This window comes from Armigeres subalbatus, chromosome 2 (genome assembly GCF_024139115.2).
Source record: "Armigeres subalbatus isolate Guangzhou_Male chromosome 2, GZ_Asu_2, whole genome shotgun sequence".
Classification (NCBI taxonomy): Eukaryota; Metazoa; Arthropoda; class Insecta; order Diptera; family Culicidae; genus Armigeres; species Armigeres subalbatus.
Window position 1 is genome coordinate 183,480,837 of NC_085140.1, and position 16,875 is coordinate 183,497,711.

The 16,875-nt window shown below is 41.3% G+C and overlaps 1 protein-coding gene and 2 long non-coding RNA genes across 3 annotated transcripts; 2 read left to right on the plus strand and 1 right to left on the minus strand.

Moving 5' to 3' along the window:
• The first annotated feature begins 4,292 nt into the window (after positions 1-4,292).
• LOC134215598 (uncharacterized) lies at positions 4,293-5,205 on the plus strand. Its single transcript, XR_009980236.1, has 2 exons — positions 4,293-4,731; positions 4,857-5,205. It is a non-coding gene; the product is annotated as an uncharacterized LOC134215598 (long non-coding RNA).
• Positions 5,206-10,773: 5,568 nt separating this feature from the next.
• On the minus strand, positions 10,774-11,281 carry LOC134215599 (uncharacterized). Its single transcript, XR_009980237.1, has 3 exons — positions 11,188-11,281; positions 10,976-11,120; positions 10,774-10,917 (listed from the first exon to the last, which is right to left on the minus strand). It is a non-coding gene; the product is annotated as an uncharacterized LOC134215599 (long non-coding RNA).
• Positions 11,282-13,060: 1,779 nt separating this feature from the next.
• Positions 13,061-16,019, plus strand: LOC134215600 (kinetochore protein NDC80 homolog). The gene is made up of 3 exons (XM_062694752.1): positions 13,061-13,304; positions 13,824-14,406; positions 14,702-16,019. Exons 1-3 carry the CDS (start codon positions 13,207-13,209, stop codon positions 15,914-15,916), a joined length of 1,896 nt encoding a protein of 631 aa, XP_062550736.1. The 5' UTR covers positions 13,061-13,206; the 3' UTR covers positions 15,917-16,019.
• Positions 16,020-16,875: the final 856 nt, after the last annotated feature.

Sequence of the window (16,875 nt, forward strand, 5' to 3'; positions counted from 1 at the left end):
TATTCGGAACGAAATGGATTTGGGGCCAATTTTCTCGCAAACAAAGTTTAACCATAATTATATCTATGGTTTAACTATCGAACTGTCAAATCTAACCACCCGCATAGAAAAAAACCATTTCGTTTAATGTACTGATTATAAATTCATTTTAATACACACCGTTAACATTCACGTTGCTGTTCAGTTAACTTAAGACGATAATTGCTTTTCAGTTTTGGATTATGAACTACATCATTTGCACACCAACACATATTGTTAAAATTCAGAGAACAGTTGATGAATAATTGTATATACTCCGTCTATCAAAAGATATTGACACTTTTCATTCCGTGTCATTTTTTGTTTGAAAAAAAACAGTATAAGTATATTTATTTGTTAAAAAAACAAGTTCAGTTCAAATAACTAATGTAAGCAGTAGAAAAGTGTGTTTGTAATTGTAATTGAGATTTCAACCGGATGAAATTAATAATGGTAAGGTTGATTGATCTGCACTTATTTTCCTCTTGTTGATTATTCGTTGCTTGTTTTTTTTCAAGGCTAGCTTGCAGGGCCTGACCCCAACCAACCGGAGGACCATTCCGCCTAAATTTTCATAGGAAACATAGGACAGACGCTGTTGTGAGCCGCTGAAGCATAGGAAACAGACGCTGTTGTAAACCGCTTCTAACATGGAGAAAAGACACTCGATCTGAATTACACCCCCGAGAGGAGCAAAATCAACCCACTCCTTCCCTGTCAGCGTACGACCATAGTTACCCGATCATCCCTGAGGTTGCTCAAAGCCCGGCCAGCAACACGGGTTAGTAGGGATAGTAAAGCCCTCAGTACACTGTTTGTCATGATGACAAATATTTGTCAAGTTTATCCGGATATCTATCAGACTGACCAGAAATCGACATGGATACCTATCAGGCTGACTTGAAAAATATTTGTCATTATGACAAACAGTGTACTGATAGCTTAAGTTGCAGAGTAAAAGGTTGGGGACCGCGAGATGTGTCTATATTATTCTTTCAGGTGCGTGAAGTACCAATGGTAAGGTTTACCAATCATTTGTCGTGATCTGCATTTAAATTTTCAATGGTGTATACGGTTTGCTTAAATTTCAGTGAAACAAAACGACAAAAGAAACTCAAAGTCGGGTCTCGAACCATCTCAAGAACCTTCCCCGGCCCTAAATACTTCTGCAATGCATACAAAATTTCACGTCGATTGGTTTAGTAGTTTTCGAGTCTATAAGAGTCAGACAGATATAAATTCATTTTTATGTATATAGATAATAGTTAATAAACAGGATTGAAAATAATCTGTAAGTAGATATAAATAAGTATTTCATTGAAAGAAATTGAAAATTAAAATCTGAAGTAATAATTAAACGCAAGGGGGACCGTTGCACAAATTCTCCTGATATTCTCCGATTATAAATTCAAAATAAGACTTATACTAAAGACACACTGGTGGTACAAGGACCGTGGTATACCACGGTTATATACCCTAGTACATATTGTACCATGGTTTTCCACGTTGTACCAGCATGGTACAAGGCGACACACCTGTGGTACAACTTGTACCATGGTACGAATACCATCAGTGTGTCATTAGTATTATTGTTCGAATCTCCTAAAGTGGATGATATCTCAACATTATGTTGTATAATATGTGAAAAATTTTGTTCGAGAAAATGACCGATTTTTTATAGTAACATAACTTAACCGCCCTTTCCACATATTGTAAATTGGTGGAATACCATTTATCGTATTGTTGAAACAATCTGGGGTAGTGTAGACGTATTATTGTGATACCAGCCAAACCGCCCCAAGCGGCTTTTCAACTGACTTGTGATATTTTGTTCGTTCAAGCACAACGGAAATTGTTTCATATCAATTTAAGCTTTCAGTTGCCTCAGTTATGGGATTGAGGGATTTGCGATCAATTAAATCTGAAAAACGAAAGTTTGAGCAAAAAGATCGGTAATTTTTCGTTGGCGCTTGGTGTGCCTTGGCTGAACCCCGACCACTTCTACTTTATCGACCTGTCAAAATTATCAACAAGAACAAAAAATTGGCTCGAATATCACTTGCATATAGAGGAATTATTTCCCACTTTACACCATTTTCATATTGATCTTATTTAATGCAAACATATAAAACGTCAACTGCGGTTAATTTGTTCGTTAATTGGATCCATGTTATGGCTTTTATAATTGAAACCCGAATGTCGTTTGGAATGACCGAAGGACGTAATTCTACGTCAAAAGTGATGAATGTGCAGCGATTATTATTTCCAAGATGTTGACATTTGATTGTGAATAACACGCACATCGTCGCCAAAAAATCATGCTCAATAAATTATTGCAATGATTAAATCAATTTTATTCTTCAATAGATTAAATAAAAAATAATCCTTGCAATAGCTTGCATAATGAGTGGATAGACAAAAGATATTTTAGTTATTTACCAGATAAAGATTATCGCTGTCGTCGCTGTCCAGAACATCTTTTGCTGGCGAGGATAGGGGATCTAAATGTCAATGAAGGAAAAATACGTACGATTTGACAGTTAGGTACCACACATGTTTCGGACAGCAGAACAAAGGGAACCGAAGCGACAATCTTTATCTGGTAACTATTGCGAGAAGATAGAAAAATTCGAACGAGGGTCCGACGGTCGACCGTCGGAAAGCTGTTCCGCAAACGTCAAATCACTTGATGCACGGAAAATAATGTTGGTTGATTTTTTCGGTGAGAATGTTGATTATTGAAATCAAAGAAAATATGTAACTTTAAACGAGTGTTACATGCCGTTATATATTTTAAATAAGTTTTATGGTACTTTCAAGGCATTTCGGAACGTATTTATGCGATTTTGAAACACTTTAGACTTCTCGAATATTCTTGATATCAAAGAATATCAACACTTTTCGCACAGTGCATGTCATTTGAAGTTTCCGACACTCAGTCTTCTTCTTCTTCTTTGCTCCGCAAAATTAGAAGTTTTCTCTGTTCTCGCAATAAAATATCTTTTGGAATACGAATCTGGGTGCTGCGGATAGAGCCGCTTTTCTGCGCTCAAGCTAGTAGAGGGATATTTTGAAATCACTTCCATAAACAAAATTATTTTGCAGTTCCTTGGCTGTCAAACATTTCCCGCTCTTCGGATTTCTCATTTCACGCTGCATGAGGGCGCACAAATGCGCTAGACTCTACATGACTTTACGATTGTTTACATACATTCGTGCTCCAATCAGCTGCTGAATCTCGTGAAATTTCGTAATTAGTGCTTTTCAGCGGCATTCCTACTAATTTTCCACTCGAAATATAATGTCAGAATATTTGTTACAAAGAATACAAAACTCAAACAAAGTTTATTTTTTCCCCAAATAATAACAATACTTCTCAATATAGACCAGTGCATGATGACGTAGGTTGACAGTTCACAGAGCTTTTTCACCAGGACTTAGTCTCCGGCGAAGCTTCCGATAACATTGTTTCGTCATTTTATTTGGATGTAGGTGTCCGTTGCAATTGATTTCATGCTGAATGCAAAGAATATCACTGAAATATTCGGATCACAGAAATTGTAAACTTAAAATATGAATTTTAATTTTCCTCTCATCGTTTTTTCTTCTAACACCTTGTAAACAAGCTCTGTGAACTGTCAAAATAAGTGAGGTTAAGTTATAGAGTTTGCATTGGTCTATTAGATTAGAAACGAACATAACCACAATCTTCAATGTTTGGCTCCGGCACAATAGAAAATTTTGGCTTCAGTTTGACAACCAAATCGATTCTATCCGCACCTGAGACGAGACCTGCAAAGACGCTGCTTCTTTTTTCTTGTTTTGACACTTGTTCTTCTTTTCATCACAGTTGACCATCGAGTTTCAACTGTTTACTTGACTGTTTCACCTAAGCCCCAGGTGGACCCTTCTGAGCACAATAAAAGTGTATCCAATTCACGAAATAGTTAATTCATTTTCATAAGGATTTTTATACCGGGAACAAAACACAGGTTCATTACTGATTATTGTCTATCCGGAATAAATTTATACCGCTTTTTATACCGAAGTTGGATTTTTCTCCAGATACAGGCAACTTTCCCAACTTCGGAAGTAGTGCGCTGGATTCGCCTAAAGATGCGCCAAACAACGCATCAATTAGTTTGACAAATAAAACTGCGGAAGAAAGTTCGGTTCGGAAGTCCCGACTTCCGAATTCTAACTTGGTGCTACGCCGACAATATTAACAAGCTAAACGGAAGGTTTGGAATACTCGTTAAAGTACCCAGCAAACAAGGTTACTCTAACTTGACCCTAACATGAGTGTAACCTGTTAGAAAGTTACTCTAATTTTCTCACTAACGTTAGGGTAAAATGAGACTAAAATTAGACAGATCTGCAACACTTTTGTTAGATATGTTTATGTAAGTTGCATAATTTTATCTAACCTGTTAGCCTCACTTTAGTATAACGTTAGCAATGTTTTGCAGTGAGCGGTTAGGGAGTTGTGAGGGTTGTTTTGAAAGGGCTTTCATCCTGATTTATTTACATTCAGCTGTCATCCGAGGCAGAATTATTATGTACCGTGAAAGTACATAAAACATAACTGCCTTGAATGACAGTCAAATGTAAATAAAGTATTAATAAAAATCTGTACCCTGCAGGTGTATTTTCTGCAGAATAATCATTAAATATTTAATTATCTGGACTACATTTACATCGAATCATATTTGGGTAAGTAAATTGAAACTTATTTGTCATGTTGTTTTTGCTCCCTGCTCCGATGCTGCTGTTGTCGATCCGGAGCCGTATTTTCTTCGCGCGAGAACATTAACTGAAAACGTATTCCATTATTCCAGGCTGCATTTGTCGCCCTTTCCGAAGTGGCACTTTTCGGTTTGCTTCTGACACATCCGGTGAAGGTATAAAGCAAAACAGCGATGGGTGGAATCCTCCAAGTGGCACTGCAGAACGAGAATTTCTGGATTTTCAGTAAGGTCTTCCGGTCCAGAACGTACCTCATCGTCCGAAGTTTAGAAGACCAGGAAATTTTCAGAATGTATCCGCTACTTATGCCGATGCCGCACTGTTTTTTCGGTCCTGAATTGTCTTTGCGTTGTGTGGCCTTGATGGCCAGGAGTAAGGATATATTGCAAAAATGAAATGTAACTGATTTTAAGGAAATAAAATGAAACTTATATTTTAGAATACTAGCAATTTCTCCTAGAATCTGAGAAATTATGCATGCACAGATTCTACATTATTCCCTTCGAAAATTTCTGCAAAATTCATCGTCAATATTTTTCAATAACTCCCCTGCAAAGTGTATTGGTAATTCGCTCCAAGCGTTCCTCTGAGGAGTTGCTTTTGTAATTCCGCCAAGAAGTTATTTCGGAATTCCACTAGGAGTTCCTCTCGAAATTATTCTGGGAATCCCTTTATGATTTCTTCTAAAAAAAATTTTCCAAAATTGGTCAGAAAATTCCTCCATGAGTCCTTCTAAGAATTACTACAGGAGTTCCTCTAGGGAATCCTGGAAGAGTTCCATTGGGAATGAGTTCCTCCCAAAGCTGCCCAGAAAATTCCTCCAGGAGTTTTTCTCGAAATTCTACCAGGAGTTTCTAAAGGAGTTCATTCAGGAGTTACTCTGGAAGTTCTTACAGGAATACCTTAGGAAGTATTTCTGGAAAATTCTCCAGGAGTTCTTCTGGAAATTCTTCCAGAAGTTCCTCGATGAAAGCCTCTGGAATTCTTCCAGATGTTCCTCTGAGACTTTCTTCAGAAGTTTATCCGGAAATTCCTTCATAAGTTCCTCTACATTTTCCTCTAAAAGTTATTCAGGGAATTCCTCTATAATTCCCATGGGGAATAACTTCTTTTGAGAAATCTTTCGAAAGTTCATCTGTAAGTTCCTCCAACAGTTTCTATGGATACTCCTCCAGGAGTTACTCTAAAAAATAAATCAGGAATTCTTCTGGAAGTTTCGCTTGGTACTGCTTTAGGTATTGCTCTATGAATTCCTTCCGGAGTTTCTCTGGGAATTGGTTCAAGAGTTTCTCTGAAAATTCTTCTAGGAATTCCTCAGGAAGTATCTGCGGAAAGTCCTCCATGAGTTCTTCTGCAAATTCCTGGAGGAACTTCCGGAGGAATTCCTGGAGGAACTTCAGGAGGAACTTCCGGAGGAATTCCTGGAGGAACTTCCGGAGGAATTCTTGGAGGAACAGGCGGAGGAATTCCTGTCGGAACTTCCGGAGGAATTCCTGGCGGAACTTCCGGAGGAATTCCTGGCGGAACTTCCGGAGGAATTCCTGGCGGAACTTCCGGAGCGATTCCTGGCGGAACTTCCGGAGGGATTCCTGGCGGAACTTCGCGGGGACATCCAGGCGGAACTTCCGGAGGAATTCCTGGCGGAACTTCCGGAGGAATTCCTGGCGGAACTTCCGGAGGAATTCCTGGCGGAACTTCCGGAGGAATTTCTGGCGGAACTTCCGGAGGAATTCCTGGCGGAACTTCCGGAGGAATTCCTGGCGGAACTTCCGGAGGAATTCCTGGCGGAACTTCCGGAGGAATTCCTGGCGGAACTTCCGGAGGAATTTCTGGCGGAACTTCCGGAGGAATTCCTGGCGGAACTTCCGGAGGAATTCCTGGCGGAACTTCCGGAGGAACTTCCGGAGGAATTCCTGGCGGAACTTCCGGAGGAATTCCTGGCGGAACTTCCGGAGGAATTCCTGGCGGAACTTCCGGAGGAATTCCTGGCGGAACTTCCGGAGGAATTCCTGGCGGAACTTCCGGAGGAATTCCTGGCGGAACTTCCGGAGGAATTCCTGGCGGAACTTCCGGAGGAATTCCTGGCGGAACTTCCGAGGAATTCCTGGCGGAACTTCCGGAGAAATTCCTGGAGGAACTTCCGGAGGAATTCCTGGAGATACTTCCGGAGGAATTCCTGGAGGAACTTCCGGAGGCATTCCTGGAGGAACTTCCGGAGGCATTCCTGGAGGAACTTTCGGAGGCATTCCTGGATGAACTTCCGGAGGAATTCCTGGAGGAACTTCCGGAGGAATTCCTGGAGGAACTTCCGGAGGAATTCCTGGAGGAACTTCTGGAGGAATTCCTGGAGGAACTTCCGGATGAATTCTTTAAGACACTCTCAGAGGAACTTCCAGAGCAATTGCTGGAGAAACTTCCGTGACAATTCCTGGAGGAATATTTGAAGGAACTTCTGAAGGAATTCCTGGAGGAACTTTTGGAGGGATTATTGGAGGAACTTCCGGAGGAATTCCTGGCGGAACTTCTGGAGGAATTCCTGGAGGAATTTCCGGAGGAATTCCTGGAGGAATTCCTGGAGGAACTTCCGGAAGAACTTCCGGAGGAATTCCTGGTGGAACTTCCGGATGAATTCTTTAAGACACTCTCAGAGGAACTTCCAGAGCAATTGCTGGAGAAACTTCCGTGACAACTCCTGGAGGAATATTTGAAGGAACTTCTGAAGGAATTCCTGGAGGAACTTCCGGAGGAATTCCTGGCGGAACTTCCGGAGAAATTCCTGGAGGAACTTCCGGAGGAATTCCTGGAGGAACTTCCGGAGGAATTCCTGAAGAAACTTCCGGAGGAATTCCTGGAGAAACTTCCGGAGGAATTCCTGGAGGAACTTCCGGAGGCATTCCTGGAGGAACTTCCGGAGGCATTCCTGGAGGAACTTCCGGAGGCATTCCTGGATGAACTTCTGGAGGCATTGCTGGAGGAACTTCCGGAGGAATTCCTGGAGGAACTTCCGGAGGAATTCCTGGAGGAACTTCCGGAGGAATTCCTGGATGAACTTCCGGAGGAATTCCTGGATGAACTTCCGGAGGAATTCCTGGAGGAACTTCTGGAGGAATTCCTGGAGGAACTTCCGGAGGAATTCCTGGAGGAACTTCCGGAGGAATTCCTGGAGGAACTTCCGGAGGAATTCCTGGAGGAACTTCCGGAGGAATTCCTGGAGGAACTTCCGGAGGAACTTCCGGAGGAATTCCTGGAGGAACTTCCGGAGAAATTCTTGGAGGAACGTCCGGAGGAATTCCTGGCGGAACTTCCGGAGGAATTCCTGGCGGAACTTCCGGAGGAATTCCTGGCGGAACTTCCGGAGGAATTCCTGTCGGAACTTCCGGAGGAATTTCTGGAGGAACTTCCGAAGAAATTCCTGGCGAAACTTCAGGAGGAATTGCTGGCGGAACTTCCGGAGGAATTGCTGGCGGAACTTCCGGAGGAATTCCTGGCGGAACTTCCGGAGGAATTCCTGGCGGAACTTCCGGAGGAATTTCTGGCGGAACTTCCGGAGGAATTCCTGGCGGAACTTCCGGAGGAATTCCTGGCGGAACTTCCGGAGGAATTCCTGGCGGAACTTCCGGAGGAATTCCTGGCGGAACTTCCGGAGGAATTCCTGGCGGAACTTCCGGAGGAATTCCTGGCGGAACTTCCGGAGGAATTCCTGGCGGAACTTCCGGAGGAATTCCTGGCGGAACTTCCGGAGGAATTCCTGGCGGAACTTCCGGAGGAATTCCTGGCGGAACTTCCGGAGGAATTCCTGGCGGAACTTCCGGAGGAATTCCTGGCGGAGCTTCCGGAGGAATTCCTGGCGGAACTTCCGGAGGAATTCCTGGCGGAACTTCCGGAGAAATTCCTGGAGGAACTTCCGGAGGAATTCCTGGAGAAACTTCCGGAGGAATTCCTGGAGGAACTTCCGGAGGCATTCCTGGAGAAACTTCCGGAGGCATTCCTGGAGGAACTTTCGGTTTCATTCCTGGAGGAACTTCCGGAGGCATTGCTGGAGGAACTTCCGGAGGAATTCCTGGAGGAACTTCCGGAGGAATTCCTGGAGGAACTTCTGGAGGAATTCCTGGAGGAACTTCCGGATGAATTCTTTAAGACACTCTCAGAGGAACTTCCAGAGCAATTGCTGGAGAAACTTCCGTGACAATTCCTGGAGGAATATTTGAAGGAACTTCTGAAGGAATTTCCGGGAGGAACTTTTGGAGGGATTGTTGGAGGAACTTCCGAAGTTATTCCTGGAGAATCTTCCGGAGGAACTTCCTGGAGTAACTTCTTGACCATTTCTGGAAGAAACTCCCGAATGAATTCTTTAAGACGCTCTCAGAAGAACTTCCGGAGCAATTGCTGAAGTAACTTTTGGAATTCTGGAGGAATTCTCAGAAAAAAACTTGTGGTAAAATTCCCACAGGAACTTCTAAACAATTAAGGAACTACTGGAAGAATAACCGGAGAATCTCCTGAAAAAAATCTAGAACTTCTGAAGATTCCCCAGAATAACTTCTGGAGAGATTATCAGAGGACTTCCTGGAGGGACTCTCAGAGGAACTCCAGAAGAAATTATCGGAGGAATTTTCGGAAGAGTTTCCAGAGGAACGGCTTAAGATATTCTAATAGGAACTCCTTGAGAAATTCTCTGAACTTCTGAAGAAAATCTCAGATAAAAAAAAACTTTTGGAAGAATTTTCAAATGATCTCCTGAAGAAATTTCTTGGGAATTTCGCTGAGGAACTCCTGTAGCGAGTATCAGAGGAACTCATAAAGAGGATATCAGAAGAACTTTTGAAGGAATTCTCAGAAAAACTTTTGGAAGAATTTTAAGAGGAACTGCTAGAGAATTCAGGAACAACTGATGAAATACCCAGAAAATCTCCTGAATTTCTAGAATTTCCAGAAAAAAAAACTTTTTGAAGAATTTCCAGAGGAACTTCTACAGAATTCAAAAGCCACTGGAGAAATACCAAGAAGATCTCCTGACGAAATTTATAGATAAATTTAGAAAAAAAAATCCCAGAGACACTTCTGGCGGAATTAAGGAACTACTGGAGGGATTGTCTATAGATAAACTTCTGGTGGCAGTTACTCTTGGTGTTCTTAAATTCTTTCAGATGTGCCTCTGAGTATTCTTCAAGTAGTTCTTTAGGAATTCCTCTAGGTATCTCTGACAATTCCATCTCTATTCTGGGTTTTGGGGCCTCAACAGCTCAGTGTTAATATATTAAGTTACTAATCACAGGGTTACTAAGCCAAGCTAGCAAATTGGCTTTTATATTATGTGACTAACATGATGATATTCCGTGTATAGTAGAAAATCGAAAATTTGTTTTCAATAAAATGAAATATCTGCAGTTATCAGACGTCGCAACTCATTTCTGATTAGTGCGCATGATAGTACATCCATGCGTGCATGATGCGCACTACTAATGAAATATTTCAAATTGTCGCGACTCGCGTCGCAGCGCGAGTGCTCAATCGCGCGGTCCGGTTTGGTGGCGGCCCGACAATACTAAGGTCAGGGAAGTCAAGAAATTTCCCAACATGAACCCGCAATCAAATCCGGCTGGAAAAAATCATGCATCAAAATCAAATTGATCCACAATCGAAAATAGAAAATCATTATTTGAAAGGCTCAAATTTTAACATTTACGATGCTTTCGGATGATTCCGGAGTCAGCTTGGCCATAATGTCTGTGAATGGAAAAATCTTTATCAATTGGAATAAACTTAACGAACATCAACACAAAACTCACAAAACATTACCGGCATCAAAGTCGAAGTTCTGTTCGACTGGTGCCAAACATTAACGGCATCAAAGTTGAAGTTCTGTTCGACTGGTGCAAGTTCACTTTCAGCGGTATATGCGTTCCGCAGACAGCTTCATATCGGCATCCATACGAAATCTGATAATTGGTAATTCACGTTTATTAACATTTGTATGAACATAATCAGAAACACAAAACTCACCGGTAAACATCCTCGACTGCTGTACATCCGGAAGGTATCTTGAAAATTGAATTCGTTTGCAAATTGTCGGCAATCTCCTTACTCAAAGGACAGATTTCTTTCCTGCAGCCCATGCCTTCCGGATGCCTAATACCGGGATCCCCACAATCGCTGTGAATGGTATATGATATAAAATTTTCATGAATTTAAAGAGCAACGCAAAACTCACCAGTAAACAACGTCAGATCAGCAGCAGACCATCCGCTCGTTTTGTTGAAATTCAGGATTCATTCCATAAATTGTCGGTACCGTTTCGCTTTCCGCATCAGGTTATGTTTTCCGGAGGCAACTTGGTGACACCAGCAGCACGGCCTCTGTGTAAGGCAAATTCAATTTCGTTGTAAATTAAAATTTTCATGACCTTATAACAACAAAACTCACCCGATAGAATTCGTCAACAGCCGTATATCCGGGTAGCTTATTGGAACCTATTATCCAGCAAATCGTCAGCATCCGTCATCAAAGGAGTTTGCCATTTATCCGTTCTTATTTCTCCTATGCATTCCGGGGCAACTTATAAATGGCGGTCTTTAAATTAAAATTTTCGTGACCGTCAGCAGCAGCCCATCCGGACTACTTGACGGGATCCGCAAACTTGATCAGAGTTCACTTTTCCCAATTTCCAAATTGAGTCAACTTTCTTTTAGTTTTGCACTTCGTGCGTCAATCAACAAAAAACTAATCAAGAAACAAACTGTCAAAATTGAAAATAAACAAGAATAATTTTTCAACAACATAAAAGCATAAAAATGGATATGTTTCGATCAGCAACATATCTAACACACCCTAACAAAACCCTAACATCTCACAAATTGTTTCCTGGGTATAGATGAGCGAAAGCATGGCTGAGTCGATTTTTTTGCCCGTGCACACGCGCATATGACGTCACAGCCCTTAACGTTTCCATTGAAATCGTGACGTCATGCTCGTTTGGAGACACGTTTGACAGTTCGTTTGGAGACAGAGGATTTATCTTCGCTCATCTATATATTCCACTATCTATACGTTAAAGTAAAAAAGTCTTGGTAAAACAAAAATGATGTGGAATATTTTATTTGGGATACCAATACTTTCACTCAAAAAGCTGCTGGTTGCACCTGACAGTTCGTGACAGCAGTTGACTGGCAGCAGCTGAAGTTACACTCTAAAAAATCATCACGTCATATTCACGTGAAAAATCACGTAACTGATCTGTCTTGAACAAACGACGATTGTTACGTGACGTTAGTAATGCTCACCTGAAATTCACGTAACTTTTACTAAAAATCTTGGTGAATATGACTGTATATCCACGTAAACAATTTAAGTGAGATTGTGTTAGTGTGATTGCAGCACCGGCATTGTAAACAAGAATGAATGATACATAACCTAAACATAATGAGGCTTCGCGGGCGGAGGTAAGTGATATTTCAGGTGCATCTAGGCGGATATTTTCCGTGCCTGCATTTCTCCTCTTTGGAAAAAAAGCAATGGAGGTTGGATAAAATTTATTAGATTCGTTGAAAAATTATGTGAAAGAGAAGGCTACAGCTACAGTTTTCTGGTCGTGTTAGTATAAAGATTATAGTCTAGGTTCCACTATTTTTGGTTAATTAACAGCGGCAATATTAGCAATTTTTGAGCAAGCAGCTGGTTTCAAATTCTCATTGATAATTCTCATTACGATAACTCCAAAGCGCAATGACAAAATGACGGCATTCCCTGTATCAATGCATCAACAACGCGAAAAAGATTCTCTTTTATGGGCAGTCCTTGTCCATTTTTTCATTCATTCCAAAATCACTTTATTGCAATACATTTCAAAACATGTAGTGGTTACCTGCTGTCTTGTAGCTTTCATTAAAATTTCACGTAACCTGTACGTACAAATCACGTCAGGTTCACCTGATCAAACACGTAACTACTTTCAAACTTCACGTCATTACTACTGGAAGATCCAGTCAGAGCCACCGGATAAATCACGTAACTCAAGGAAACTAAATTTTGCTCACTTGTCATTCAGGTCACTCTTACGTGAAAAGTCGGGTGGATAAGAACCACATTTGTTTTCAGGTAAATATGACGTGAAGATTTTTCAGAGTGTACATTTTTTCCTCTTTGCAGGTCTCGTCTCAGATCCGCACCATACCCAGGACCGAATATGGTTTTTGATTAAATTATAATCTATTTAACTTAATTTGTTTTATCCGTGTAGCATTATCGATATTTATTTACAGTGGCAGCCCTGCAACTAGCACAGAAGTAAAAGAGAAGGATGAAGCGAAGAAGATTTACGCGAGGCAAAACACAAAACAATTCCCTCACGCGCAACCAACCGTCGTTTTTATTTGTTTCTGCTGATTAGTAATTTTTAATTTCTGTGAAAGTAATACGATTGATTGTCACAAAAAAGCGTTTGAAATGTCTACCAAAAAACATAGGACCACAATGCCTCGGCGGACGGAAGATTTTGATTTTCCTGCTCCGCAATCATCGGTGAAAAAACCGCCCGCCCAACGGTAAGCGAATGTTAGGGTACTTCGGGGTGAATTATGAAATAACGGTTATCAGTTTGTGTTATAAGATTAAATCAAATTTTGATCCATGATGAATTATACCTGATACTGCAAAAGATGGTTTGAAAAATCTTTAAATTGCGAGTTGTTTGATTTAAAAACTTCTTATGGATAATGACTTCCTTGACTTAATGTACAGTGTAAACTAAAAAGTTGTCGTACCCAATAAAAATTACAATTACAATTTAAAATAGAAGGGGTAATAGTCTTCGACTAGAGGTCTTTGACAGAATGAACATTTGCGTGATGCTTTCCTTTATAATTGAAAACAAGTTTACTCGTGCTTGAGGGCTCGATGATTGATATTACAGAATGATTTTACCAACACCACTGCCTCTCAATTTTGCATGGAGTATGAATAGATTAAGAATGAGAATGACCGAAGATCTTAAAATTTTGGATTGACTATCAAGTACTCGATTACAGAGTGGTTCTCATATCGCTATATATTTAAACTTTCAGGATGAGTCGCATCGCCCAACCCGTACGAAAAGCTTCGAAATCCAATCTTGGTTTAAATGAAAATCGTCGCTCTGCTTCCAATGACCGTCTCAGTGCCCATTCAACTGGCATAGTTCAGCAAACTCCAGCAACTGCTAGAAAAATGCGGAGCCACAGTGTGACTCCGGCAAGTCGAACACCCCTCAAAAGCAATGAGAATTTTCCAATTCCGTCGACAGTCGAAAAGGACAAGCCCCCATTGGAGAACCGAGAATGGATGATGGCACAATGTGAGAGAATTTGTGACTATCTGGAAACGATACCCGATCTACCCCAGGAATTTGTGGAGCGACGAAATTTGAGAACAATGTCCACAAAACAGTTCCTGGTGATTATGAACCACCTGTTTCGGCAAATCGGAGGCAGTCGATACAAATTGGGCACCAATTTTATCGACGACATCATGAAGACGATGGCCGAGCTGGAGTATCCGTATACGGTTAACAAATCGATGCTGAAAACTCCGAACGTACCGCACTCGATAAATCACATCATCACAATGATCGGGTGGCTGGTCCAATTGGCACCACCAGTCAGTCACGAGGTGAGTGTTTCATATCAGGTTGAACTTGTTTAGTTTAGATTTCCTAATTTTTCCCTTAAACATTACAATTGAGAAAATCAAAAAATTAAAATTTTGCGTCGACGTTATTATTCCAATTAAACATGCGATAATAATCTTTTCAAGCATATATAGCAAAGAAATGATACTTCTAGAAAATACAGAATACTGAACATAGCTTAACATGTGCAATAAATGTCGAATCTAGGTTGAAATACGACTGAGGCACAAATTGTTCCCAAAATGATTGATGCCTTGAAATAACCTTTGGTTTCAGATTTCACCCCTTAAACATGACGTAGACCTGATAGAAGAGTTCCCAAATTGCGAATTCCAGAATTTTTTTCTTGATAAGGCCCAAGATGGCTTCAGCGTGTGGAATTTACAGAAAATGGACGAGTACGAAGCAGTCGTGGAAGCTCTCACTGATAAACTGGTGGAAGCACGAACCAATGGGTTGAACCAGCATCAAGTTCAAGAACGGATCAGTCATCTCGAACAAGAATTTCAGAGTTTGCGTAACAGCACTATGCAGCAATGCCGTGAGCAAAGTATGGATGCATTTGTCGAGAACATCCAGGACCAGCAACAACTGAAAAAGAAGCTTCATGAGGAAGTTAAAGCTATCCAAAAACAAGCTAACAAGATTGAAGAGGAGTACTATCTCAGGCAGGAAGATTATTACGCCAGAGAAAAGAAAATAGAAGAATTGAAGCAGCAAATCGAAACCCAGCAGGTTGATGCCTCTGAAAGAGACGAAATCATAAATTCGATATCAGCAAATAAGAATCTGCTAATAGCAAAAAGACTTGCAGTTAGTACATTGGAACAATCTTCGTATGACCAACAAATTGCTGTGTCTCGCCTTATAAAACAAAAATACAACGTAATTTCCAATCTCAATACGAATCTGCATCGAATGGCGAATAACCTGAAGCCACTGATAAGCTTCGAAGTTCCTATGCTAGATTTGAAAACCGAGAACTATGCCACACTATATGATGATCTTCAAACTATGAAAGTTCAGACCGAGCAAGTATTATCCAAACAGGCTGCAATATATTCCCAGTTGACCGAACAGCAATGTGCACTGGAGCATCAGTTATCCGATTTGCAAATGCGCAATACCACCATAGACCAGTCTCTCCAGGAAACTGTGTTTCGCTTCGAACAGCTTAAAAAGCAACGTGAAGAACTGATCGGAGAATTGAACGCTATTTCCGCCGAAAACAATCAGGCCAGTCAGCGGAAAGACGATGAGCGGCTTCAAAAGTGTAGAGAAATAGACCAGCTCCAGGAACAGTGTGAGCGGAATAGAAAAGCGATTGGGATGTTGACGGTGGAGAAACAGAAACTGATGGCACAAAATTTGGAAGAGTGTCATCAAATTTTGATGGAGAAGAAGCGAATGCAGAAAGACGTAACCGAGAAGATCGAAGCGATGGAAGCCGTGATTGTGGACATTGAACGTGTGTTGGGTCCATTAGGGTAAGTTCTGGAAGTATACAAAAAAGTCAGAGCTGTGACGTTGCTTAATATATACCACTTTTGTTTAAATTATTTTCCATGTGACCAATAAATAACGTTAAAACATATCACCTCCAAGAACGAAGCACTAAGTGGCCAGAGTGGCATGATTCCCTTTTTAGATTTCACAGCTCTAGTATACCTGGTTGGCTACACCGTTGATCCTATGCCTGGCGTATTGTAGAGCTCGATCTTGGGCGATGTTCCCCCAATTTCCCCGAACGTTTAGGGTCCCCAGGTCCGATTCCACCGCGTGTAGCCAGCGTGTTCGTGACCTTCCACGAAGTAGCCGGCCTCTGTTGAATATTGTTTTCGCTATTCTTTCTTCCGACATCCGCACTAAATGACCAGCCCACTGAATTCTGCCTTATTTTATACAATATTCACAATATTTTCTTCTTTGTATACTTGATACAGCTCATGATTTATGCGTGTGCGCCACACACCATTTTCTAATTTTTCTTCGAGTATTGTTCGCTTCGCAGCACTTTTTGCTCGAAAACCCCGAAAGCTCTCCAGTCCGCTACTTTTAACGTTCTTGCTTCATGTCCTTAAAGGCCCACTGGTAGAATCAGAGTTTTATATAGAGCAAATTTCGTTTCCTTCTGCATGTTGCTTGACCTAACTTAGGTCCTTAAAGTTTAAAACTGGCTACATAATCCGTACAAAGCCCTATTCGCAGCAGCAATACGTCTTTTCACTTCACGGGAAACGTCATTATCACATGTCACATCCCCATCAAGCACTACCTCTACACCAACAACACTAAGTCAGTACTTTGTCTTGGTAGAGTGGCTAAGCCTATCCTCGCCATCTTCCTCTTTAGTGGGACAAAAGACTGCACTACTGCTCTGCGATCGATTCCATTAAGGACGATGTCGTCCGCAAACCCCAGGAGCATATGTGATCGTATGATAATAATGC